Source organism: Pseudorca crassidens, chromosome 14 (assembly GCF_039906515.1).
Source record: "Pseudorca crassidens isolate mPseCra1 chromosome 14, mPseCra1.hap1, whole genome shotgun sequence".
Classification (NCBI taxonomy): Eukaryota; Metazoa; Chordata; class Mammalia; order Artiodactyla; family Delphinidae; genus Pseudorca; species Pseudorca crassidens.
Genome location: NC_090309.1, coordinates 67,584,264 through 67,611,570, shown reverse-complemented (window position 1 = coordinate 67,611,570; position 27,307 = coordinate 67,584,264). Strand labels below are relative to the sequence as shown.

Below are 27,307 nucleotides of genomic sequence, written 5' to 3'. Positions count from 1 at the left end.
GGTGCTGAAAATGCCCTAGATCTTGAACTGGGTGGTGCGTACACAAGTGTGAACATATATAAAAGCTTGTCAAGCTAAAAAATAGTTATATACTTTACTGCATGTATGTTAGACCTCAAGAAAAATGTAGGCAGGAAGGAAGGAAGGGATGAAGGGAGGGATGACTATTTTTCTGCTGCAACAGAAATTACTTCCTGCAAATAGGTCTCTCTGGGGGATACTTTGTATCAACACACCTCCTCTGCTTCTCTAAAGCAAAACAGGCCCGGGAGGCACCTTCCTTCTGTTTGGCTCATGCCAGTCCCTGCCCAGTGTTTGAAAAGAAGCGATACATCTTCAGGATGCCCTTGCACCTCCAGGACACACTCTCTGCCATCTGCTGCCCCGAGGCTCTCCTGCTGCTCTTCTAAACGTCTTCACATCTGCCAGTGGTCTCTCCCAAGCCCAGCTGCTTAGGTAGCCCTTGCACATACTTCAGATTCCACAGATTGTATCTATTCTCTAATTCCACTGAAAATGACATTTTGCATTTTTAAATTATTATTATTCCCCTTGTTGCTTTTGTATAATATCCAAGGACAGAAAGCAAGAGGTTGTCTTGCACAAACAACCATAGCACGCTGGAAGTTCTGTGTGCCTGTTCTACTGGGTTACCACAACATCTCCAACCAGTCACCCCGTGAGCCTCAGTCTCCCCAAGAGCAGAATGGGCAGAAGGAACTGCTGTCCTTCTCGAGCTCCTTCTGAAGATGATCAAAGCAGAGTATGGGAAGCGCAGACAGAACGCAAGTCTCCCTGCTATTCGGGAGGGTGCTTTCCGTGGTGCCGATCGCTTTACCTCCCATTCTACTTCTCCTTTAGCACCAGCTCTTCTGTAGACCACCAGCCAGGAAACAGCTGGTGCTTTAAGACTAGACTGCAGACTCTCACCCCCTCCCCAACACCACCCACACTCACACCCACAGATGTAGCAGATTCTTCAAAATACCAACTTGCTGGCTGCCCTGTCTCATTCCTCTTGCTGGCTGCAAAAGTAGCAGTAGGAATGTGCCGCTACTTGGCACCATCCACCTGGCTGTGAGCAAACACAGGCTCCCAAAGACAGGCGGTGTGATTTGGGAAATACCAAACCCATGACCCCATGTGAACCCCAAGGTTTCAGGCTGCAGATGGGCAATGTCAAATCACCCAGGACTCTGCCGTCACCGTACCAGTCACAAATGTTCACCCTTAGTAATTGAAGTGGCAGATGGGAACATAAATTCTTCAAAAGCAATTCACTTGCCAGGGACTAGGGAAGATTATGAATGAAGTGTGAAACAGTAAATTTTTCCAAGTCGGGAGGCCAGACACACCCACTCAGCTGTACAAACAGGTTCTAGAAGACCCGACCTAGTTTTCCATCCGGCTGAGAACCTTCCCGGCTGATTTCCAGGCATACACAAAGGTTTGTCCTCTCTTCCTTCTGCTACCCCTTCAAGGAAGGCTCAGAACTACAAGAGTGAAACTCAAGCAAGACAAGATGGGTAGGAGCATTGGGCATCCCATTTTTCCAAAAGAAGGAGGATAAAAACAACCCTTTGACAAGATAATCCTTTGAAGTCATATGCCCTCTTTCAGAAGCCTCTGTGGAATGGGAAGAGTCTCCTCGAGGAATGAGAAGCATACAAGTGTTCATCGTCTGCGTGCTCTGGGGTGCTTTTCATGGCTGGAGGTTCCGGCAGGCCCCCAGCATCCTGCCAGCAGCCCCCAACTCCCCCCGGAGCCCTGCATTTGATGGAGGCCGACACAGTCAGCTTGGAACAGGCAGAATGCAAAGAGCTTGGGTCAGGCGCCAAGAGGCCAGGTTCCAGATACGTTCCACCACCAACCAGCTGAGTACTCTTGAGAGGGTACCTTCTCCCGAGCCTCAGCATCCTCAGATGTAAGGAGAGCAAGTGGGTGTGACAAACTCAAAGGCTCCCTGCTTCAGCAAGCGAGGATTCCGGTTTATCCCCCGGAGCCCGGCTGTTACCTCACTCTCAGCTCTGATACCCCTAACCCCACACCGTAAGAGAAGGCCTCACGCTTTGTGAATCAGCCACCACTTCTCCCAGGCCTGGAATGCTTGCTGTTACTGTGGCAAAACGCAGTCATTACTTCAAAACCAACAGCAATGGCAAACGGCAGAGAAAATAAAACTCACCAAACTCTTACCGCAAAACCAAACCCGCAAACGAAAGAGTGGAGGAAGTGACTGTCTAAGTAACATTTCTCTAAAATGCCCAACTTTTGCCTCTCCACAAGAGACAGATAACAGAAGAAAACCACCCATGGAGTCGGAAAATGCATCATCCCTTGTTCTCAGATGAATCCAGGCTGCTAACAGCGCTGATACTTTCAGAAAACCAAAGACAAGGAACCTCAGGCTTAAAAAGAGCCTGTCAGAATGTGAAATGATGCCCTTTCTCCCTCCTTGACAGTGTAAACTGGTTTGGCTCAAATTATGTCCAATTAGGACACAGTGAAAATGAAATACACAGAAGCACAAATTCACAGAGACGCTTGCACCCAGGCACGGCCCCTCCGTCCTCCGGCAGTGCGGACAGATTGGAATGGACACGATGCGATACGATCCTTAAACATCTCTCCAGCTCATCTGCTTGCAGTGTGTCTCAATAATGTGTTATGAGGTGTGTTTGTAATTGGCTACTGCCGATGGCGGTCCTCGAGAGCGAAATGGAGCGCGTCTAAATGCAGACAAAGCTACTTAGCGCGCCAGGGCAAGATGGGGCGCTCCTCACAAGGTCCAAACGGGATCCTCGGGGCTTCCTCCACCCCTAGCTTGGGAGCGAGAAAAAGGAATAATCTGTCTCAATTTTCTCAGCTCCAGAAACAATATTTATAAAATAGAAGGTGGTTTCAGAGCTCATTTATTTTCCTGGTTCACAGTACCCACTCTCTGCTGACATCATCTTCTAACCAATTTTATTTCCAACAATCACAGGAACAGCCTCAGTTCTACTTGAAATCGTTAAAAACAAATCCATTCTTTCCTTGTCTTTGAGCCCCATCTCTTTTTAAAAAAAATGGTTTAATTTCTGCACTGCCTTTCTTTGAAACAATATTTCAGGTGTCTGAATAGCCAACTCAATCCTTCTTTCTCCCTGTCTTCCCTCCTCAATCTCTTTAGTCCCTGTAAATGCAAGAAGCACACAGATCCCTCCTCCTGGCCCCCATTTCTAGACACTCCCTTTGTTGGCTAATCAAGTCAAAGGTGGCGTACCTGTAGTGACTCCAAAGGACACATCGTCCACACAATAGGCATCTTGGAAATTGAACAGGCCGAGGATTTAAAAAGTCACAAAAAAGAAAGAACCCTGTTTCTTACCCAGAAGCCAATCTTGAATGAGCAAAATAAAGGCAGAACAGGAGCTACCAAGCCTGGTTCCGGCTTCCATGAAAACTGTGGCCATATGCTGGCAGAAGGGACAGTTAGCGCTGTCTCCCTTGGCCTGAGTGCTGGGGAAGGAGTGACAGCACATGCGCTAGATGTTAGCCACCGCTTGCTGTGTCCTTCCCCTGGCCTCCCAGTAGACGACCATGGGAAAGAAGACGTGCTTTGTCCTGAGGGGAAGCCATGTTAGCCCTGGCGACCACCACATTTTTTTCTTAAGTGCTCAGAAAACCATCTGTTCAAAAATTGGGAGGGATTGATGTCAAGCTGACTGGTCTTTTTCTCTGAATGGGAAAAACTGACTCTGTAAGACTTATATCAATTCTCACACAGGCACTAGATTCATGAGGGAAAAAAATCTGCAAGTCAGATTTTCAAAGATATGACTCAACCTGACTCATGTGGATTAAGGGAACTTGGACTGTAACTCCAAAGCCCTGGATGACTTGGGGTCAAGGACTTTAGTCCTCCCTCATGTGTGTAGCCCATTTGTAAGACAGAGCTAGACAAGCCGATCCTCTCCCTAGAGTCTCCCAGCAGAGCCAGAGAACTGAAACCAGTGAGCACCCCAGAGCCTCAAAGGTGCAAGCTGGGCTGAGGCAGAAAGTATATGCTGTCCCCCTGCTTCCGCTCCGAAGCCCCAGGGAACCGTCCAGGCTGCAGGCGGGGAAATGCCATCGCTGAGCTGCCCGGGATTCTGCAGTCGCAAGCCCCAAGGACACCAGGATGGAGGCCCCCCAGGGCAGCTACCCTGAAAGGCTTCACAAGTCTCCGGGGCAAAAGGACCTGGGCTTACACTTTTATTCCCACAAGGCTGAGTTCATCCCTGGACGCACAACAGATATTCATCCTAAACGTGTGTAGAATTTAATCTGTTCACTAAATCGACGGCAGGAAAGCCCCTCTCTGCTGGTTCCCAGGCTGGTTTGACTGGGACAGCGTTCCTGTCCACCCCCTGTGTGGCTTTCACCCAGGACTTCAAACCACAACCCATCAAACCAACAATAAACTATAACAAACTATCAAGGACTAGGCAAACCCCACCCCTCTGGAGACTCCTGAGCTGTACCCTAAGAGTTTTTGTTTCCTTTTAAAATGAGGTGAGATGATGCAGGTAAATAGATGTTTGCTTAAGACTTTTTTTCAAAGGGCCTTATCTGGCTTTCTTCACTTGTCTATGCAAGATGAGTTTCAATTTGACCCTCTCCTCCTTTGTATCTATTTTGCTTCTCTCTCATGCCTTATTTACCGTTTATTTTTTAAACAGGCCGCCAGAAGCACCGGTACCAAGAGCACAGCCTCTCACACGGCTGTTGCCTCCACCGACAGGGCTGGGCGCCTTCTCTCTCTGTAGCTCTGTGTATTTGCTTCTTCTCTTTTCTTCTTTGTATCCCTCCTTATTCCTCAGAGGACCTGAGCTCCTATTTCAGTCCAATTCTGTAAAAGGCTGTCCTTGGAGACGGCCAGTGGTCACATTCTGCCCATTCAGCAGAAGGTCCTTGAAACATTCCTCCCGGCGAACCGGCTCCAGGGTGCAGGGGAGCAAACGTACCGAGGTTGCTTTCTTATTCTGATCACTGTTTGAGCAAATTCTGGGCAAAAACCTATGCATTTCAGCCACACTATCACATGGGAGTCAGGCCTCCGACTCAGCTAATAAATCACGGTGGGCGTTTTGTTTTTTTTTTTTTTTGCGTTACGCAGGCCTCTCACTGTTGTGGCCTCTCCCGTTGCAGAGCACAGGCTCCGGACACGCAGGCTCAGCAGCCATGGCTCACGGGCCCAGCCGCTCCACGGCATGTGGGATCCTCCCGGACCGGGGCATGAACCCATGTCCCCTGCATCGGCAGGCGGACTCTCAACCACTGCGCCACCAGAGAAGCCCGGTGGGCATTTATTGACCTGTGACCTTGAACAAGTCACTTAGCTTCTCATTCCTGCTCTTTATGTAAACTGGGGAAGAGGCTGCCTAACACAGAACATTGGATGGAGAGTAAACGAGATGTGTGGGACGGCACCGGGCACAATGTTTTGTAAGGAACCGGTATTTAATAAATTCTGAAAAACATGAGGATCTCTTGAATTCTTCATGAGCTAGTTTTTGGGACAGGCCACAGTCTTCAACGCAAAATGGCCAACATTCACGACCTAGGTCATATTCCAGTTCTCTGCACTTGAAAGGACATCTGATAACATCTTGGCAATGAATTTCCCAGCAACCCAGGGTCCACCTGGCTTTCTGTCCGCTCTGTGGAACAAGATCCCGTGTCACTCTCATGGTCCACAACACCACTGAGTCTGTCCCTAATTCTACTTCAAACCTTCTCCTTCCTGCCACCCCCAAATTCTCCCCTTTGATCCTCAGGCTACAGCAAGTCTTCTTTCCTCTGGTTAGAGAACCCCATCTCCATATGCTTCTGGAACTCTTACTTTGTGATGGACTAAACCTACCAGCCCCTAAATGACCCCATAAGGAAGTAATTTTGGTCTAGATAAATTAGGCTAACACAGCAGTATTATTATATGCAGCTACTATAAAATCACAGTAACACTTCTCAATGCAAAGAAATTCTTTCAACACTAAAGCAAAACCCCCTCTCCTAGAAGGTGACAAGATACAAAAGTCGATGCAAAGACTCTATCTTCTCATCTTCCTCCTAGAACTGAATTGCTTTACAAAGAAACCTAAATTTCAAACAGAATCTGCTGAGAAGTTTCTGAAAATTCACTGTTGAAAATGCAGGAGTTGATGAAGGAATTTTGGACAACGGTCTTGAACGTGCCCCTGCTGACAGTTGGAGTTGTTTCACTCAATGTCTATCTAACTAACTGCAGGTTGCTGTTGTGAGCCTGGCAGCCGCTGAGGCCAGCACACGGGTGTGGTCTGGAGTCTGTGATGAGAGAGACCTCAGGTCTTGCAGAGCTGGGTGGAGAAAGCTGATGCAGGGCTGAAAGAGAGCCTGGAGAGGAGCAGCAGAGAGGCAAGCTCAGAGCTCCCAAATCCTGTGGGCAGCCTGGCCCAGAGTGGGATGGACCCCGGGAGGAATGCAGCTCAGCTGGCGAGAGTGTTCAGAGAGGACTTCCTGCTCCGTAGCCCACAGGAAGGACTGGAAGCTGAACAGGCCTGCCGAGTCCCCTCTAGCCTGAAGCCAGGGTAGCTCAGGGGTTCCTTCTTGTGTCTCAGGGAACTGACTACCTGCCAGGTGGAACCACACCAAAGTACAGGAGCAAAGACTGTAATACCGTCACCACTCTGCTGCTCTTACCTGAAGGCAGCTGGTCCTGAGGCTCATCCAGTAGACAAACGTTCCCCATAGAGGGGACCAGGAGGCAGAGAGATGAAGGAGCAAATCACTTAGAAGTGGGAGCTGCTGGAGGAGGCAAAGGACAACACAAGCAACACAATAACAGCACTTAATGATGCTCAACTACAACACCAAACAAAGAAGACTTTCTGGAACTAAAAATCATGATTTTCAAACTAAAAAGCTCATCAGATAAGCTGAGTAAATGGACGGTCACTGTACCAACCTGAATCAGTGGCTCAGAAGAGCAAATGGAAAAAAGATATCACAAGAAGAGCAAAAATACAAAGAAATAGCAATCGGGGCAAAAAAGATATTTGGATAACAGATCTATTCGGAAGACCTAATTTGTGCATAAGAGTAACCCCAGGAGGACAAAAACGAACAAAGAAAGAACAGACAAGAATTAAACAAATGAAAGTAGAGGGCTTCCCTTGAAGTCTGCAGATGGAACTGAGCTTCTTGCAGGAGTCATGGGAAAGGACATACCCCAAAGTATGTTCCTAAGTTCCAGAGATAAGGAGGAAATCTCACAGGCTGCCAGACAGAAAGAACAAGTGACTTACAAATGAAAAGTAGTTAGCTATCAAGTTTCCCTGCCATCTGCAAAACGGGAGTCTAGAAGACAGCAGGAAACCAGCCACAGACCGCCAGTCATCGAAGCCAGCGGTTATCCACCTGTCTGATTTGTAGAATATTTGTGGATATGCAAGGGTTCATAGAAAATATAACCCACATACCCCCTCTAAGGAAAATACTCAGGTCAAAAAATGAATGAATTCAAACAGAAATCTCAGGATGAATGAGATGAAAACAGTGGTGAGTGATGAACCATGCAATTTGCACGGCTGAATCTAAATAGATAGTATAAAGTGCTGGAAACATGTAACAAAAGGGACAAATAAGAATACTTGAAAAAGAAGTGGCACTCTGCAAAGAAAAACTTGCCATTTAGCTCTAGAAGTGTTAAATTATCTTAGCAAAACCTAGAAATTAGTGGGGGTGGAGGTTGGGAGTAAAAGCCTTCTAAAGGTCTGGCAGATTTCAGCGTAAGAAACAGTAAGGAAGTAAAAGTGCTCCTAAAAGCCTCAATGTATCAGACTGAAAATAAGTGAATAAAACATCTTTGTGGGGAAAACTCATCCATATCTTGTTTTTATAGAAATATCTATTTGAATGTCCTGAAAAGAAAGGTAACTGTCAGTGTTGACGGTATAGTAAGATATCTGCATTTAAAAAGGAAACAGAAGTTGAAATAATGACTGGCCAAACTAGTGACAATAATAAAAAGGAGAAAGAAAAATAAATAGTAAATATTCAATATATCAATTATTTCACTAATTATGATAGGCTGAATATTCCTATTCAAAAATGACCATTTTCAGGCTGGACTGAAAATTAAAAATAGGTGTTCAAGGGAGTCAAGGGCTACCATCGAAGAAATCAGTATAGTTTCAGAGCTGAGTTTTTATGTGCCCATTAAAGGACAGATATGTCAAAGTTATTTAAACTATTATTTTAACTATTTTACATTAAAAAGAAACACAAATCTCTCTAATTCATTTTATGGAAGCAGTATATTCTTAAATCTAAACCTTGATAGAGTACCAAAAAAAAAAATCTATAAATTAAGCTAATTCATGAATATAGCTGTTAAAATTCCAAACAAATGCCAACAAACAAAATCCAGTAGTAAAAATAAAAATAAACTATAACTCTAGAGGGTTTATCCCAGGAAAGCAAGGATGGTTCAAAATAAGGAAGTCAAAATATTTCACTGCATCAAACAGAAACATTATATGACTCAATCAAAATATAATTAAAAATACAAAATTATTTCTAATAAAAACTTGAAGCAAAACAGGAAAGGAAACCACTACAATATGGTAAAGAATATTTCATAAATGTGAACTAGTAAATAGTGAAATACTACAGCCATTTGCATCAAAAGCAAGAAAAGAGTCTTGTATTGCCATGTTATTTCATTTTGAATGTTCTCATGAAGGTGACAAAACAAGATAATGAAATAATCAATCAATAATCTTCAGAAAGAAGAGAGAAATTTAACTCATTTTGATAATGATATGATTTTATACCTGGAAAATCTAATGGACTAATTAACAAGTAACCCCTAGGTTTAATAAGAAAATTCTGGTAAAAAGTATGATATTGATATAGTAAGAGATAAACAGATCAATAGAGCAGAGTGGAGTTCCCAGAACTAAAACCCATTGTTTAGGGGAAATAAATATATGACAAAGGTGGTATTTCAGTTAGTGGAGGGAATGATGGCTTGTTTAATTAATGATATTGACACAAATAACTATCCATTTGGAAAAAAATGGAGTTAAATCTCTACCTCAGACTAGAAATAAAAATAAAATCCAGATGGACTTAAGATTTAAAAGTTTTTTGAAATTCACGTAGAAGAGGAAATTTAGGATGTTCTATATACAACCTAGTAGTTAGGAAGATCTTTTTAATAAGACAGAACATTCATTAATTTTTTTTTTTATTTATTTTTTTTTTTGCAGTACGCGGGCCTCTCACTGTTGTGGTCTCTCCCATTGCGGAGTACAGGCTCCGGACACGCAGGCTCAGGGGCCATGGCTCACGGGCCTAGCCGCTACGCGGCATGTGGGATATTCCCGGACCGGGGCACGAACCCGTGTCCCCTGCATCGGCAGGCGGACTCTCAACCACTGCGCCACCAGGGAAGCCCCACAAGTTATTTTTAACTTCGTACATCATGAGTATATTTTCATGCCCACTGGGTCAGGTACTTTCCTAGTCTAGCTTCCCAAGAAGATAATTTGGAGAGAGGCATGGTGGACCAGTCACACATCTCAGGGAACACCAGCCGGCCATCAGCCTTTGGTCTACCTGGCATATATATGAAGAAAGAAATCTCCCAGGCCCTGATCCCCATCCACCCTCCTGGTGACACCAGGCAGGATATCTTCACTTCTTCATTCCTTGAACGAATGCATACAGACTCAGGTCTTCTGGACTCAGAAGACGTGACTATTCTACATGACTGCTGGTCACAGCCCTGCCGAGACCTCATTGAAGAGGATGTAGGTAGAAAAGATGACTTCACCACGGGGCATTTCTCTAAGAGCAGCTACATGAACTAAAGATGAAACTAGGTGGTCAAGAAAAGCCAGAACCAGCCTTGGTGAGAAATAGAGAACATAAACAGCAACTCTCATTTAGGCCAGGGAGTAAGAGAAAGGGAATGCCACACTGAAGTTTCCCTGAATTGCCCCTTTAAGAGCAATTAGCGAACTGTGAGCAGTTAAAATCCTTAAACCAAAAATATTTCCTGAACAAAGTCCGCAGTGAGTAGACCGTAATATTCCCAACTGAAGAGATCCATTTACTTTCAGACACATTCGATTCTGAAAACAAACATAAGCAAATGGCTTTATTTTCAAACTCTTCCACTGTCTGGGCTGCTCCTGGTCTGCATGGACCTCTGGTCATTCGTGCCGAGTACCACCGCCTCAGGAAGACCTTCCCCAGCCCTGCCAACCACACAACTGCCCTTTCTCTAAATTCCTACAGAATTTACTTCCTGTTCTACAGGAAGATATCCTGGACTTGCTAGTCCATGGCACTGCTCATGTCCCCAGACTGCACCCTAACACACTACAGGCATGGTAGGATAATGTACCGGGATGTTCATTTGTATTTGTTTTCATTCCACCCACTCACTCCCACCCCAGCCTTGTCCCAGCCCCTAACCTCAGCATACAACCTGGACAGGAAACTCCCTCACTCCCAGGTAAGTGGTACATAAAAGCTGTGTTGAAAGAATAAGTAGCCCAGAAGGTGATGGAAAAAAGGAATTCCTCCAGCTTGGAAAGACAATGAAGGTAACCAGTCCTGAAAGTGGTGGGTGCCCCAGGGGGCAGCAGGGTCCCAGAGGCATGGCTGTGTGGTGCCCCTAGGGAGGCTGGGCCCTGGGCTCTGGGCTCCCAGCATCACAAGGAACCCACTAGCCCGAGAGCAACAGAAGGATGAGAGCTTAGTCAATGATGTTACAGACATGACCATGATGCTCACAAGGTTCTAGGCTCTTCCCACATCACCAGGCAATGAGGATCCTTGTGAAGCTGTGAGTAGGAGAGGAATTCCCCACTCCAGCCCAGGGGAATGGGAGCTCTGAACCAAACTGAATTCAATAAATAGGGAAATGTGGCACCAACTCTAGACCCCAGTTCATGAAGTATGATTCATACTGGCTTTTCGTGAGCAAGAGTTAGTTGCTATCTGATGCAGCGCTTCTCAAATGTTAATTGCACAAGAACCACCTGGGGGTCTTATTAAGATGCAGATTTTGAATCAGTAGCTGTGGAGTGGCCTGAGAATCCGCATGACTAGCGAACTTCCACCCCTGGCCCAAGAACCACACTTTGAGAAGCAAAGGTCTAAGGCCAGGGTTAGCAAACTTCTCCTATAAAGATAGTAAAAATGTCAGCTTTGCGGGCCACCTAGTCTCCATCACAGCTATTCAACTCTGCCACCCATGGCAGTGTGAAAGCAGCCACAGACAATACATACCGAGTGTGATGGTTCCCATAAAACTTTATTTATGGACACTGAAATTTATTTATTTATGGACACTGAAATTTGAATTTCAGATAATTTTCACATGTCACAAAATATTTTTCTTCCTCGTTTTGTTTCCAACCATTAAAAATATTTTTAAAAACCATTCTTAGCTCACAGGATAAGCAGAGGAGGACTGAATTTGGGGTTCTGAATTTGGCCCATGGGCCGATCCTGGTCTAGAGTGTCCAACACAGTATAAAAGCCACGATAGGCATCAACTAAGTAAAGTGGGGTGCTCAGCCTACTTTTCTATCCTGAAGTTGGTTTTCCTTTCCCGTGATCCTTCCGCTAGTGCTGTGCTTTTCAAACAGCAGATACTTTGGGGACAAGTGGATGCTGGCAAATGTACTTCCTCAAAACTCACTGAACAGCCTTTAAAAGGCCGTCCTAAATCCTTCTTCTTCTAATAAGAGGCCCTGTGGAATAACAGGTTCCTGTTTTAGTGGAAGAGCTTTAAGGAGGAGATTAAACTTCAACCCCAGTTTTTTGAGCTAACAGAAGAGTGACATGATCAGGGGAAGAAATCAACCTTGCAGAACAGCACCTAGAATATCTGAAAGCAATAGTCTCAAACATTTATCCCATGAACGCATGTGAAGTTTCTCTCCATCCCCTTGGCCTCACATCCCCTTTTGACTTAAAGGACAAAAAAGACTTCTAGCCATTTTGCAGCCCATTTCACCATTTAACAGCCATCCCAGCGACACAGTTCTATCTTTCCAGGAATAAACAACACACCTGAAAGTCCAAGAGGGAGACAGAGTTCTAGAGACAGAAGTCGCCAGGCGCCAGCCGGGGGCCACTGCGCCACACTCCACTACTCCCTAAGAATTCGCCCTGGGCAAGAAGGGCAGAACCAGCCTCGGCCGTCTCCTGCATCCTGCACAGCGCTTCGCACCCAGCAATGCCCACGTAGGTTTGCTGAATGAACGGATGAGCCTGACCCAGTGGCCTGGTGCAGGGCAACTGGCCCACTCTGTCTCCACCTGTTCGATAAGCCTGTCTCCCCATGCTGGATGGGCGCTCAAAGGGAGAAACTCCTTCAAGGAGCTCACTGTCTTTCTCAGTTGCCGACTGCCCCACTGGCACCTCGGCATCACCCAGACCTGTCTTAGCTCCGTCGCTTACTAGCTCTGTTGACTTGGGCAAGTTTCACTGGATGTTTATGAACCTCAAGTTCTTCATTGGTAAAATAAGAGTAATCAATACATCACCCAAAGATAATGTTCATAAGAGAACATTTAACAACCCGTATGGCTCAGACACTGTTTAATCAGAAAGGTGACAGCCTTAAACACCCAGTATGACTGTACTGGGAAGTACCAGGTAAATCTCAGCCTGCCTACCTTGTGGTAGGCCTTGTAAAGAATGAATAACTTAACACAGAGAGAACACCTAGCATTTCTCCTGAAAGGCAGCCACACACCCCTCTCCCCATGGAAGCCCCCTAGCCTGTGATGGTGGCCACGAAAAGCTCCATTGCTAGCGCTTCCTGCAGGACACCTGACAGTCACTTGCACCACTTATGAGCACATTGCCAGAGCCGCCTCCTGACTCCTACTGCTGCTTTTCCTCGCAGACAACCCAGGGAGCTCCCGAGGGTTCTTTCAGACGGTCCTACCCACAGAACTCACAGCCACCCTGGGCAGAAGACAGCTGGAATCTCATTCTACTGGGGATACACAGTCAACCCACTTGTAGGAAGATGGCCTACTTGCTGGGGTGGGGTGGAGAGCACACACCCAAAGCACCCAAACGCCCATCCCATCCTTCTCAAATCAGGAAAGCAAGGACCAAAGCTCAAAGTGCCACAAAAAAAGCAACTGGGTCATTTCTTTGGCAATTAATTCCAGCATATAGTTCACAGAGAAAATTCTACAATCCCTTACCCCTTATAAAGACTCCGTGCCCGTGGGAAAGACCGGGACTCTGCTCTGGAATAACTCCGACTTCTTCCCTGAAAAGAACTAGCACATCTCACGTAGGGCCTTGACACGTGACACTCAGTACATGTCAGAGCTCTCAACTCTTTTTGAGACCAGAAGGAAACAAGAAAACAACTTGGTTACAGCTCAGAAAACAGCTATGCTTAATATGACTGGGGAGAATTAGAAGTCTTGGCACAGAAAGGAAAGAAAGGAAATTGCACATTATAAAAAGAAATGTGTATTTAAAAGTAGAAAATATCATAAATTTGGCTTATTCTTTTTAATATTTATTTATTTATTTTTGGCTGTGTTGTGTCGTGCCGGCTTTCTCTAGCTGTGGTGAGCAGGGGCTACTCTTCTTTGCGGTGCGCGGGCTTCTCGTTGCGGTGGCTTCTCTTGCTGTGGAGCACGGGCTCTAGGCGCGAGGGTTTCAGTTGTTGTGGCACACGGGCTCTAGAGTGCAGGCTCGGTAGTTGTGGTGCATGGGCTCAGCTGCTCCGCGCCATGTGGGATCTTCCCGGAGAAGGGCTCAAACCCGTGTCACCTGCATTCACAGGCGGATTCTTAACCACTGAGCCACCAGGGAAGTCCCCAAATGTGGCTTATTTATGGTTAATAGCAGGTATTTGTTTTTGGTGCTAATAATCTAATTAGCAGTCAATCCAGTGCATCCTTTATTATCAGCTGATCCATAATTACTGCTCCATGCTGAGTATTTTCCCGGCACATGATAGCTTTCAACTCCTCAGCACAAACAACCAAATAATTGGTGCTATTATGTCGGATACAGGACTATTCCTGTCTGAGGGGTGATATGGAGGGGGGTTACCATTCACTACGGCCTTTGCATTTTCAGCATCTGTTGATTAACTCCTTACCACGCCCCCTTTCATCAGTCTTGAGGCATGTCGAAAGCACCTTGACATGGTCAAGAGTGTGACAGCTTGGAGATTTCCTTTTTCAAAGTTTAACCCTGGGATCAGAAACATCCCCAGTCATCTGTCATGTTCACAAGGGATATCAAACAGTGCTGAAAGCACAATCTATTTCTCTTTGAAAGTTTTGTAAAGTTTTCTCCTTGACTATTGCTTTAAAATGACTTGTCCTGGAAGCGACAGCTTCTGATATAAAACTGTTTCATTCAACCGCTTCTGGTCTCAGTAAGATGTGTGTAATTCCAGGAAGCAGAACCAAAGCGGGCTATAAAGGCAGGTTACTAAGGGGAAACTCTATTCAATCATCGCTTTCAGGAGACCAGATTCCGTGTGACTGTGAAGGGAGGAGAAACCTGGCGTGAGCGTGGTGACGTGGGAAGAAGGTGGGCTCTGGAGCCAGACAGATCTGGATTGGAATCCAGTTCCTCTGCTGATGAGCGGTATGACCTTGGGAAAGTCACTTAACTTCCCTAAGCCTTGATGTTCCTCATCTGAAAAATAAAGCTACTATTGTACAGGGCTGTTAGGAAGGACAGATGTCTGACACAGGAAACACCTGGCACTCATAAGGGCTCGGGTCGTTAGTTCTCTGCTTTTTGTCCTGGGTGCAAAAAAAAAAAAAAAGAATAGAAGGTGGTTTGCTACAAGCCACTAGCTTGTAGCCATATAATTCCACTCACTGTAACTAAGCCTCCACCTCTTAACTATAAACATAGGTAGATTTCAGCCCGGAATCACTTAGGGAGCCGAATTCCTATTGGCGGTTCCCACTGCCCTGAAGGCCTTCCGGCTGCCTGGCTCTCCTCTGGGATTCCCCTCCTCCAACCAACTTCCTATGATTCAGCAACTAGAGGGTTAACTCTCCATAGGTATTGTACTTTGGGTGGCTGGTACCTGTACTACACTAGTTATTAAACGTCTCCCTGTATGTAAAAGGGAGTAAGAGTTGGGAAATTGGAAAGACCTATCAAGACCTTTCTCCAAAGACTCTTATTCAGAAACAGAAGCCAGTGGCTGTAAAAAGAATGAAAACTTCTATGGGCTGACCCCAAAGAGGTGCTAACACCTGAAGTCAGAAGCCACCCACTCAGTTCATTCTTTTTCTTTTTGAACGTCTTATAGAGGAGGCATATACAAACACAAAAAAGCAGGCATTCGATGAATTCCCACAATGAACACACCCCAGTTACAAGCACCCAGGATCAAGAAACTGACACAGTACCAATGCCCCAAATGCCCCCCTGCTTCCTTCTAGTCACTGATGCCAACCAAGGGTCACCGTGAAATTGACTTCAAACACCATAGATTAATTTGCTCTGTTCTTGTACCTTACCTAAGTGGAATTCCACAGCCTGAGGGCCAAATCTGGCCTGCCACCTGTCTAAGGATACCCTGGCAAAGTAAGAATGGATTTTGCATTTATAAATCTTTGAAAATCATGCTAAAAGAGGAATAATATTTCACAAGATGTGAAAACTATACAAAATTCAAATTTCAGGGTCCATAAATAAAGTTTTATTGGAACACGGCCATGCTCAATTTCACTTACATATTGTCCTTCACTCCGCAACAGCAGAGTTGGTTACAACAGAAACCATATGACCTAAAAAAACAAAAATTCTGAGTACGTGACCTTTTACAGAAAAAGTCTGCCGACTTCAATTTGAGTGCGAGGCATTCGTCAAAATACGAAATGCATTTCTTTGGGATTTATCACTAGGAGTGAAATGGCAGGGTCATAGGTATATACATGTGTTCAGCTTTAGTAGACACTGCCAAGACGTTTTCCAAAATATACACTCAGTTTTAAGAGAAAAGCTAAAACCTGGAGCAGAAGCCATAATCTCAGTGTTAAGAGAGGCAGGGAGAATTACAGGGTGTTTACCTGATCCAGAATTAAACAAATGATTAGAAACCATCGGGACTTTTGAGTGGAGAGCTAAAATATCAGCGTTCTCTAGGTTTACATTTCTTTTCATTCTTACTCCATGCACACTCTTTAAAAATATAGTCCCCTTTGACGTTCCCACGCTCTGCAGAAATGGACAAGAGTGGTGAAGTCATGCTTCTGCACAGGATCCCACAATAGAGACTGTGTCACTCAGGCCACATCACAAAAGCACCACCATGAGCCCTCCGGGTAGCTTACCCGAATTGCAGACAAAATACCAGGAAGATATTAGCAACCTCCTGCTTTTATGCTGTCGTAAGTTTAAGCATATACACGGGCAGCAACTACGTTACCCACACCCAACCTCCGAAGCAGCCACCGAGAGGCTGAACCCTGGGCCTTCAAGGGCACGACACAGGCAGGGCAACCTCTGTCTTCAAGCCAGGAGGCTCTCAGGTGATGCTGGGTACCTTCCAAAGACACTTCTTTGGAGTCATTCCCCCATACACCTGCCTCGCACGTCAAATAGGATGTACGTCTTAGGTTCTTTCAAATGACGTTTTTCCTCTTAGAGGGGAATTGCTTCTGATTGTTTAAGAACCACATTCATCACGAAAGGGATTCATATCAACGGTTTCTGTCTTAATTGCACAACCCTGTTGACTTCTGAGTTAAGCAGCCTCTTGAATGACAGCAGAGTCTCATTTGCTGCTGTCAAAACCTGCCAGCCAGGGAGAATCAAGGACAGAGACAATGCCGACTAGAGGACTCAGGGGTGGGAAAGCCTCTCTCCCTCCACTTCTCCCGGGACCATGAGTCTGCCATTCCAGGCCGGCACCTTCCCACAGTAGAAAACAGTGTCCTGTGGAATGTTTCTGCTGGGCCTGCGAGTGAGTTAAACTTGGCCTGTCCCGGGAGACAACCCAAAGTCCTGTTGGCCCTCTGGAGACCGGCTCTACAATTCCCTTAATCAAACCCTCCGTTCCCTTTTACATGCAGAAAAGCAACACTGGTGTTTTATCAGAGGTACGGAGTCATTTCTCAGCAAGAGCACAAGCTTTTTGTCCATATGAAAATATACACATAACACATACATATATAAAATAGATTTCATTTCCCCTGGAAAAGGAAGCTAGCCATACGTTGAGTGTGGCCATGATACAAAAAGTATATGCTTTACAGTCAGAGGAGTGAGTTCAAGGCCACTTACGGTTGGGCGAGCTTGCCCGTCTCCTCCCTCTTATAATCTCAGCTTCATCATACTTCAGAAGAGGAGGATAATAATAACACCCACCTCAAGGGGTTGCAGGAAGGATCAAACGAGGCACTTGTGAATAATAACGCTTTGTAAACTGTAAAACATGGCACAAAGAGGTGGAGGGAGGAAGCTACCTCTTATCTTCCAGTTCCTGATTCACCTTTAATTAGTCAGGTCTTTGAGCCAGTGCCTCTGCAAGTAAAGACCACCAGCCCACCATAATAAGGACACAGGTCGATTCAGCACTCAGCTGGTAGCTATCAACTGCCCATCTATTAACAGCCCATTAGCTGGGTGGCTTAATTAATCCATGGACCACGTGGTCTGATCTCCCCAAGATCCTGGAAAACGAGCCTGAAACAGATAATCCATGGACGACATGGTCTGATCTCCCCAAGATCCTAGAAAACAATGAGCCCGAAACACGGGCGCCAGCCAATTTCTCCATGACCATCAAGGATTTGGGTGTCCATTATGCCTGTGCGTTGCAGCTGTGAGTGATGGGAACATAAATATTGATTGGCTCAGTCTCTGTGGCTGGGGGAGGGGGTGGGGAATTAACGATTAGAGTGTTCTCAGAGGAACAACAGGGGCTACATAAATCCCCAGCCTGGACCATTAGGGGGAAACAATCCTTATTTCCAAGCCTTAGTGAGGACAGAGGAAAGGGTCCGATGGCCTCTTGGGAGACAGCCTGTCAAGACGGGGCAGTCCTACCTGCTCTGTAGATGTTACCCACGCTTCTCTGGCTGGGAATGAGATGCAGATTGGGTTTAAACAACGGGATCATTAGAAAAGAGGCAGCTGGTGGAGATTCTCTTCGTCTGGGCACTCAGACCCAGTGGCAGGAACATGTGCGTGTGCTGCTCGCCCTGTATTTCCTTGAAAGATCTCTGTAGTTCTCACAGTTAAGAAGACAAGTGACATGAGGAGAACTTAATTATTTTTTTCAAATGCCTAATCTTGTCTCCAGGAAATGGTACACAGAAGAGACTTTGTACTTGAAATTGGCATTGTCCGGGAGATAGTGGTCTGACGGCTCCTTAATTCCTGCCATGAGGGCTCATGCTGATATAAGAGCATCTGAGCAGAATGGCTCAGGATGGCCCAGAGCAGCTACTTCCCTCCTTCGGAAAGAACGGCCTTTGTGTCCAGAGCAGCAGCGAGACAGGCTGCTCCTGACCTTGGTCAGTGCTTGCAGGGAAGTACTGGGTTCCTGCACCTCCAGACTTCTTCCCGGGGCTCCTGACCAAGTGCCCTGTGCCTCTCTGCTCTGGGGCCCCCTGGCTTTCCAGGAGATGTGAGTAAGAGGAGGAGGAAGAATGATGAAGGGAGGAGGGAAGCGAAGGAAAGAAAAACAGGAGGAAAGAGGACTCCCTGAGTGGCACATACATTCCTCCCGCCACAGAGATAGATCTCTTCCTCGCTCTCCCCGTTAGCTTCCTAGTGTTCATTAGATCCTGTGATGCCAAATGCAAAGACTGCTGCCCCAGAAGGTCATCTCAGGCCATTTATTCTGAAATACCAAAACACCCGAGCCAGCAAATTTCAGGAGCTTCTGCAGAATTCCCCAGGGTGCCAGTGTACCCGTGTGTGCATGCGCGTTCTTCAGTATCCCAAAGGGGTTCTTTCTTAATCAGTTCAACATCTGAGAACTCGGAAACTGACTTATCTTTTGGTTAATCTAACATTTCTGGTAAAATAATTAAAAGATAAGTAATAGACACAGAGAATCTGTGGTATAATTATTTAAAGCCACGAGGTCTCACTTCAGAATTATTCACAATTAACCCAAAATGACTCAGACTGCTGGCAAGGCAGGGCAAGTGGGAGACAGGCAGTGCTGTAGCGTGCTGCTCCCATTTCACAGTTGAGGAGACTGAGCCCGGAAGAGACTATCTGAGTTATCCCCAGCACTGCCAATGGCAGAAAGAGACACCCGGGTTGCCACGTATTTAAGAAAAACCAGAAGGTGAAACCACACTTGATTATGACATCATGGGAGCTGCCAGGAGAGGGCTGGGCTCTCCATCTTTCAACCCTGGTGAACAGTGTGAGTGTCTGAGGTCCAGACAAGGAGGAAGGCTGACCACCCAGCTCAGGGTCACTGCGGGTAAGTGGAAGAGGCAGCAGCCGGCTGTAGAGGGCACTCGGCATGTCAGACTCCCTTCCCCAAACAGATGGTGGGTCCATAAATGCTGGTCTCGGGTAGAATGTGCAAAAGTCATGACAGGGTTCACAGATGCTCCCAGAGAGAGGAGCTGGGGATTTTTCCCTATTTTCTAATTCAGATTCTTTTCCAAAAAAATGCATCGGGGACTTTGAAATGCTCTGGAAGACTGACAAAACTGTAAACGTTAGAAATTAAACAAGGGCACAGAAACACATTTCTTCAACTTCAAAATGTGTTCCTGGGTGCCTGATAATGCATAAGACTGTTTGGGAAATTTGGGATGGGAGAGGTGTGGGAAAGGATGCAGGCAAAGGCAGCAGACGAGATGGCATGTGAACCAGTCCCTGTAAAACTCCCAGGCCTTGGGCATCAGCCAACGGCAGCCTCATTCTGTCCCTGTTCAGTTAATAAATGACCTCTGATGACTGGAAATTAACACTTTTAAATGATACCAACAGATGAGCAACCTTGGAAAAGGGTAGTCTCTAGACAGGCTGGGGAAGCTTGTGACAGGGACATTAATTTCTCTTTCTTTTCTGGTTTTGCCCCTTTGTCTTCCCTGATTTGAGCAGATATCACTCTGTGCCTCTAGAAAATTTTGAGACAGGGACTCCTGGTCTTTGCTTCCAAAAGTACCAGGCCACTTAGGGGAACAAGGGTTTAGGGAGAGGGAGGGAGAGAGAGAGACAGCGCTCCCCAGACCGACTCAAAGAGGTTCCCTTCGAATAGATCTGTGGGTCCCTGGGACAGGGCCTGGGGGAGAATGCCAGCTGGGAAAAGCAAGCAGGGACAAGGGTGCAACCCAGGGCAGGCCAAAAATGGCCCAAGGAGGAGAAATTCCTCTCAGCCTGATGGGACTGAACAGGGCAAGAGAGGAAGCACAGGGGAGCTCAGGGTTTTGGGGTTGGTTTGTTTTTCTAAGCTTGTTGGTATCTAGAAAGCAAAAGCATGCTATTTCTTGAACACCTGAGGCTCCAACCTTCTGACCTCGTATTTCCCAGCTTCTCACAGCAGCCACATCTGGCCCACAAGGCAACACCATCCCCGCCACCTTCTCCAGGAACTGCCTTAGATGGGAAAACAGCACAGCGTCCGGCGCAGGCACCAGCACACACAGAAATGAATGTTCATGAAGGATGAACGTTCATCAGATAATGAGCTGTTTCTGGTCATGCCAGAGTTAAAATTCCCTGGACAGTCTAACATACACCCACCGAGCGTCAGCAGATTATTAGGGCCTCTCTCTAAAATCGATGAATTTTTTTGAGTGGGAGAAATTACTTAATAAATGGGGAATACAATAACAGTGTCATATACATAAGGCATTTGCAATATACAAATATTACAGAAAACAGGCTCTCTTCTGATAGTTTTTGCTATATTTCTAGTACAGCGCAAATACATTTACATGGGCCTGAGGCACTTTATTCAAAGCCTTTACATTTCCAATACCTTCCTCCAAAAGCACCCTCAGGCCTTCAAATTCTTCTGCTTTTCCTAAGCCCTAAGCCCCTGGACTAAATTTAGTTTCTTGGAAATAAGAGACAAATTTGCTGGGTTTTTTTTTTTTTAAATTCTACCAGTTATTGTATAATTCTCCAAGAAGCAAACAAATGATAGGGGAGAGAAAAAATGGAAGCATTTTTCAGGTCCTTTTTTTTAGTGGTACAGGATTTATTGCTAAAATACTGTTTAAATTAAGGCATCAAGCTTGTTACAGGATTTTCAATTAGGAATTAGAGCTTTGCTGAATTTGGGGGTGGGAAACCCCATAAAAAATCAAATCAACGTTGAAAAGTCAAACTTAAATCTTTATTTGAGCTATTAATAGAAACAGCCCTTCTTGAAACTAAGGGAAAAAATCCAACTGATTTTCTTAAACCTGGAGTGCAGCTTGGCTTCTCCATATCACTTGGATTGTGACGGAGCACAGGTTCCATTTTATTATCAGGCCCACTTTGGAGATCCCATGCCGGGTGAAGGAGGATGTTCCCTAACACTGAGGAAAGGGGAATAAGGGTCTAGCCCCCCGTGAAGGCAATGGGCTACATGGAATCTACAAGTTGGCAAGTCCCCAGCCCAGGAGCCCTCGCCATAGCCCTCTCTAGACCAATCCCTCCACCATTTCAACTTCTCTAAATATTTTTAGGGGAAGGGAGCCCAGTGTTCTTGCTTTAGAAAATACACTGACCCCCCTCCACCACACTGGGAAGAGCCTTAGGCAGAGGACCCCTGGTTTCAGACATGTCCAAGGCAAGAGCTCTCCCCATGACTGCAGGAGCATCGTCTAGGAAAACCTAGGATACTGAACTCACTCAAAAACCAAAAATGTTTCCCTACAATAGACAAATGTCCCTGGATAATTCCTACTGTTGAGGAAACAATCTCCGCCCTGGCAAATGATTCCTCAACCAACGGTGCTGCAACCATTTGAGGCAACCCCGCAATGATGCCACAACCTTCCATCAGACCCGCCCCACCAGGGTGCACTCTATCCAGCCAGAGGAGCCTCCTCTGCCCCATATGACCTCCCCCAAGGGCAGAGCAGGATTCCCTCTGAAACGGTTTCCCCACAAATTACACCAACCTCCCTGGAGCTCTCCAAAGGCCAGCACCTAGGGATGAGCCATGGAAGTGCTTGGAAAGTAGGTGGGCATCATGCAGATATTAACATCCCTAACCTCACCCCATCACCCACTAGCGCAGACCCAGGCATCCATGTGACTTGATGGCATGGAAGGAGCACTTGCGTGAGCAGTTGCCAGAATAATCCCATTCCATTCTTGTCCCGATGCTGCCACTTAATAATAGTCTTGTTGTCTTGGGCCAATTGTTTAACCTCATTACTCAATCTCATCTGCATAAAAGTACGATCTGCCTTATTGTTTGCGGTCATTGTGAAGCTTAAATGAGCTAATATATGTGAAATGGAGTTTGTGAATTTGTAAAGCACGATACAAATGCTAGCTATTGTTATTTCACATGAATGCACGTGCTCACACAGGCTTGGTCCACGAGGAACTCAAGGGGAATGAAATCATTCGGCCATATTTACATGGGGCCCACCGAACTACAAAAAAACCCAAGAGACTTGGTATTCTTCATCTAGCTCCCATCCATAGGCTGCCTCAGACTCACATGGAGCCCTTGTAAAAATACTGATTCTACGACCTTCTACCAAATCCACAGAATAATCATCTCTGCAATAAACACAAAAACATGTAAATTAAACAAGCTCTCCAGGTGGTTCTGACATGGAATCAGGTTTGGAAACCCACCGCACTCCTTGGGACCTGACATGCAAATTTCCTGAGTAGATCGGTCATGTGAATACAACTGTTCTAGTGCTAAGAAAGACCTCTCTTTGTCTCTCCATCCCACCCCTCAGGTACATATACACTAAGATACAGAGGGCTGCTCATCCACCAGACACAAAATACACCCACACATATATGAATACACACAACACATATATGTAGACACAAAAAGGCATAATACAGGTGAAAAACAGGAAGAAGAAATCTACTAACAAAAAAGGGTGACCAATAATAAGAATTATCAAGATGTTTAAAGTCTAGAGAATTCATGGTTATAAAGGATACAGAAAATGAGGGAAAAGGAAGATACTAAGACAAAGAGCAAGTGACCGCACAGCACTATGTCCGGACTTCTGACATTAGACCACTGCCCCCGCGCCATGCCGCTACTCCTTTGTTTGCAATTCTGCCTCAACCAGGAACTTGTGAGAGCCGCCCCCACCAAACGTCAGGGGCACAGTGTACTCATCACAGCCGCCCCCAAACCTAGCACAGAGCCTGGCCTGTGGCTGCATTCGATCAATGTGTGCTCAGCGCTCGCCAGGATGAGAAGAGGCCGGAAAAGAAGACGGAAAAAGTGCACAAAGAAGGAAACAGACCTCTTGTCCCGGCTCCCTGGTGTAGACTAGAATAAGCAAGCTTAAGGTAATGAGGTTCAACGCAAAACAGAGAGAGTTCATGCCCCCATGGGCATCATTAACCTCACAAGGAGAAGAATCACCCAGGGAAAAAGACGAAAAGCTCTCCAGATCTACGAGCTCTCCAGATCTCACCCACCTCAGACCTCTTTAGGTCTGAGGTGAGTGAGAAAATTGATCCAGTGGGATGAAGGCTGTTTGAAATCATCAGTCTGACCTCATCACTCCCCTGCTTAGTACACCTCCAAGGTTCCCTGGTACCCACAAGGTCCTACCCAACAGGACCGTTACACATCTTCCCAACCTCATCCCTGCCATTGGCCACATGCTTTGACACCAAACTCACCCAGTGTGCTGTGTAATTCCTCTCAGCCTGTTTGGTGCAATTAACCTCTACCTGGAATGCCCTCCCTACCTACTGGCAAACCTACTGTTCATCCTTCTCAGTTCAGTTCCCTTATGTTCTCTTCCTCCTCCAGGAAGTCCCCAGGCTCCCATGACGCCCAGTGCACTGAGCCATTGTAGCCCTCAGCACACTGTATGGTCCTGGTCTATTCCTGAGCAGATCCCCCTACTGCAGAGAACCAGTTCTGCATCTCTGAACCCACAGTACCTAGCACACTGCCTGGCACATGGCAGATCATCAATAAATGATTGTGGAATTCAATAGAGCATTGGCAAGATTCCAAAACATAAATGACCAGAGACTTAGTTAAAAGGCAATCTCAAAGGCAACTCGATACAGTGGAAAGATCCTGAATATCGGAGGTCTGAGTTCAAACCAGTAGTGTCCTAAGGCAAGGTACTTAAAGACTGAACCGGTTTCCTAATCTACGGAATAAGGAGAATCCTACCCAACTCATACAACTACTTATAAAGAAGCACCCACTATGTACCTTGCACCTAGTAGGTGCTCTGCACTATACTTACCGGGAGCCTCCCCTCTCTCCCCCTTCCCCCATTATTTTCTGTCTCCAGCTTGGGACCGTAAATCTTCTCCAAGGGCTTTTTCGCGGTCGCTGGAGGACCTCTCTGGACCCAGTTCATAAACGGGTTCCTGACTGGTCAGGAAACCCCCTGAGGCCTCCTTTTTCTGTGTCCTACAGCCAGGTCTGTGGAAGAGGAGACCGAGGAATAGGGGCTCTGAATAAAGGTAAGACGGAGGCTTGCGGCTCCGCTCGTATGAACCGACTGGGCAGGAGTTGGAAAAGCCACTTGGATTCTCATTTCCCCAACTCCCCACCAATACCAAGGCGTCTGTTTTTACAGGCTCTTTAGTGATGTTCAGGGCACATTCAATTCAACTTCCAATGCAGCTGGAGGGATCGAGGAAAATTACAAAGCAGGGGTGGCGAAAGGAAGCAACCGCCCGGGAGGCTGCAGAGCGCTCTCCCGCGCCGCACAAGCGCGCGCGGCGCACCCTCGGTCTCCGGCCTCCCCCGGTCGGGCCTGGCAGCTGAGGCAAGGAAGGAGATCAGCGCGACCGCCCGATTTCTCGCGGGCGCCAGCACCTGCCGGCCCTGCCACCCGACCCCACCACCGGCGACTCTCTCGCGGCGTCCACGGACGGCCACCCCCTGGGCTGCTCGACCGTAGTGCCCCCGCCGCCCAGGGACCCCGGCGCGCTGCCCAAGTTGAGAGCCCCCCTCTGCCCGCCAGCGCGCCCACCATCCACACCCACTCCCACTCCCACTTACACACGGCGCGGGGCCGGGGATGCCCCTGAGCTTTTTGAAATCCAGAAACATCACACTGTAGCCGCATCCGGCGCCCGGTTACCTGCTCGCAGCACCCAGACCCCAGCCCTGGCTTCCCGGGAGCCCGCAAACCCGGCGCGCGAGCTGCGCGCCCTCCTGCCAACCACTGCCCCGCGCCCGGCGCGCCGCCAAACTGGTACCTTGGGGGTCTGCACTTCAGGTCCCGCCGGCACCTCCAACTTCTTCTTGGTTACCCAGAAGAACAGCAGCACGGTGATCCAGAGAACCCCGAAGATCGGCAGCACCAGGCGGCGAGTCAGACGCCGCATGGTCCCTCTTGCCTTCTCCTCTCGGCGGCGCTGCGCCCGTGGGGCACCCCCTGGCGGTCAGGGGTCGGCGGGGCAGGAGTCCTCAGAGCGCCCTGCTCCCGGGAGCGCTAGCCCCGGGATCCGGGTGGAGGGCCGGTGGGATCCTACCAGGCGCCCCGCCCGCTTGGGAGAGAAGAGAGCAGGGGTGGTGGCCACACGGTGCCTCGAGGCGCGGCAGGGAAGGGCCGAGGGGCAGCCAAGCTGGACGCCCGCTCCAGCCGGAGAAGCGCGGTGGCCGCAGAGATGGTTCCCGCGCCGCCGCCGTTGCCGCCGCCTCGGCAGCCGCCGCGAGGGAAACTGACTCGAGCTGTGGGGAGGGAGGAATCCGAGGCTGTGCCCGGCACCCCGGGAGGAACACGACGGGGGAGGAACAGCGAAGGGGGAGGGAGGGCCGACAGACAGACCGACTCCGAGGGAGCCCGGGCAGGAGCAAACGGGGCTCTGAGAGGGGGCGCTACCGCCGCCCGCCCACCGAGGCGCCGGGTGCTGTTCTGGGGTCGCCCACGGCGAGCCCTGGGCGCAGCTCCCGGGCCATAGTGGGATGGGGCGGGGCGGGAAAGGTGCGTCCCCGAGACCCGCCACCCCCAGCTGCGAGCTGGGATCCAAGAGCCAGCCGGCGCCAGGAGGAGCTGTGCTTGGGAGGACTTTCCGGCTCGCCGCCGGGGTCTGCACGTGGCGCTCACAGCCCGGTCCCGCCCTTTGGGCTCCCGCCCTATGGGAGCTGACGCTGAGACCTTGGGCCGCTGGCGGGGCTACTGCTCCACCCGCAAGCCACGCTCCTGGCCGCTCAGGGCCAAGGCAGAGTTCAGCCAGCTCCCCAGGGTGCTTCTCTGCCTGCCTGCAGCTGCCTGACAACTTTTTCTGCTTAATGGAACGCTGAGTTGGTCTAAATTTAACTTTAAAGAAATCCTTTTAAAAATTAAGGTGTAATTATCTCCCGTAAGGCTTTTCTCTCCCTACAAGGACCAGGGCTCTGTGCTTGCAGAAAGGGGGTTGGGGATGGAGTCCAAAGCTGGGTCAACCACATGGGGTTCTTGGAAAGCGGTTTTGGGGCAGGGGGGTACTGAGCACAGAGGGTTATCTTTCAAAAACCCCTTTCCACAAATGCCTTCTGGAAGTGCATCCTCCTTCCTCCTGAAGATTAAAACTACTTGAGTCCAGAGGCAGAGCAAAGTGTGAATTGGATTCCCGTGTGGGTCTCAGCTAGGCTGGAATGATGGTGATATCACTGGACTAGGGGTTCCTGGCCCGGGTCAGCCACACTAGCTGTGTGAATCTTGGGGAAGTCCTTTACCTTCCCGGAGCCTTAGATTCCTCATCTGTAATATGGGGATGATACTACCTCCTCTGAAAAGTGAATGAATAGTTGTGAAAGCTAAATGCAAGGTGCTGGTGTTACCTGATCATCTCATCCCTCAAAGAGGGAAAGAAAGAAACCTTGCTCTCCCTGGGGAACAGCGCCCTATCATGTCTGCCGCCTGAGTTGGAGGGATGCTCAGCTCATCAAGTTGCCTGGGGAGGTGAAAGCTGCATCTACTACTGCAGCCATCATCCTCCCTGCCTCTCCCTACAGAGCTCAGCATGGGGAGGTAGCGCAGGTGTAAAGCACGGCTCCAGAATTCACTCTCCAGTAAGATGGAGTCAGCAAAAAGTGCAGTCAGAAATGGAGGAATCTGCTGAAAACCCCTGTGTTTGGTACCTTGTCTTTCAGTCACAGGGCAGTCCTTTCTCGTAGCCCCAGAGT

The 27,307-nt window shown here is 47.7% G+C and overlaps 1 protein-coding gene across 3 annotated transcripts in view; it reads right to left on the bottom strand.

The window, feature by feature from the left end:
* Positions 1–26,155, bottom strand: part of GALNT14 (polypeptide N-acetylgalactosaminyltransferase 14) — a 223,771-nt gene extending 197,616 nt beyond the window's left edge. The window contains exon 1 of one of the 3 annotated variants that reach the window (XM_067703338.1): positions 25,396–26,155. In XM_067703338.1, the coding sequence (XP_067559439.1) occupies positions 25,396–25,524 (129 nt within the window). In that variant the 5' untranslated portion in view covers positions 25,525–26,155. The remainder of the gene's footprint in view (positions 1–25,395) is intronic. The other 2 variants (XM_067703335.1, XM_067703336.1) reach the window with 2 other exon arrangements.
* Positions 26,156–27,307: the final 1,152 nt, after the last annotated feature.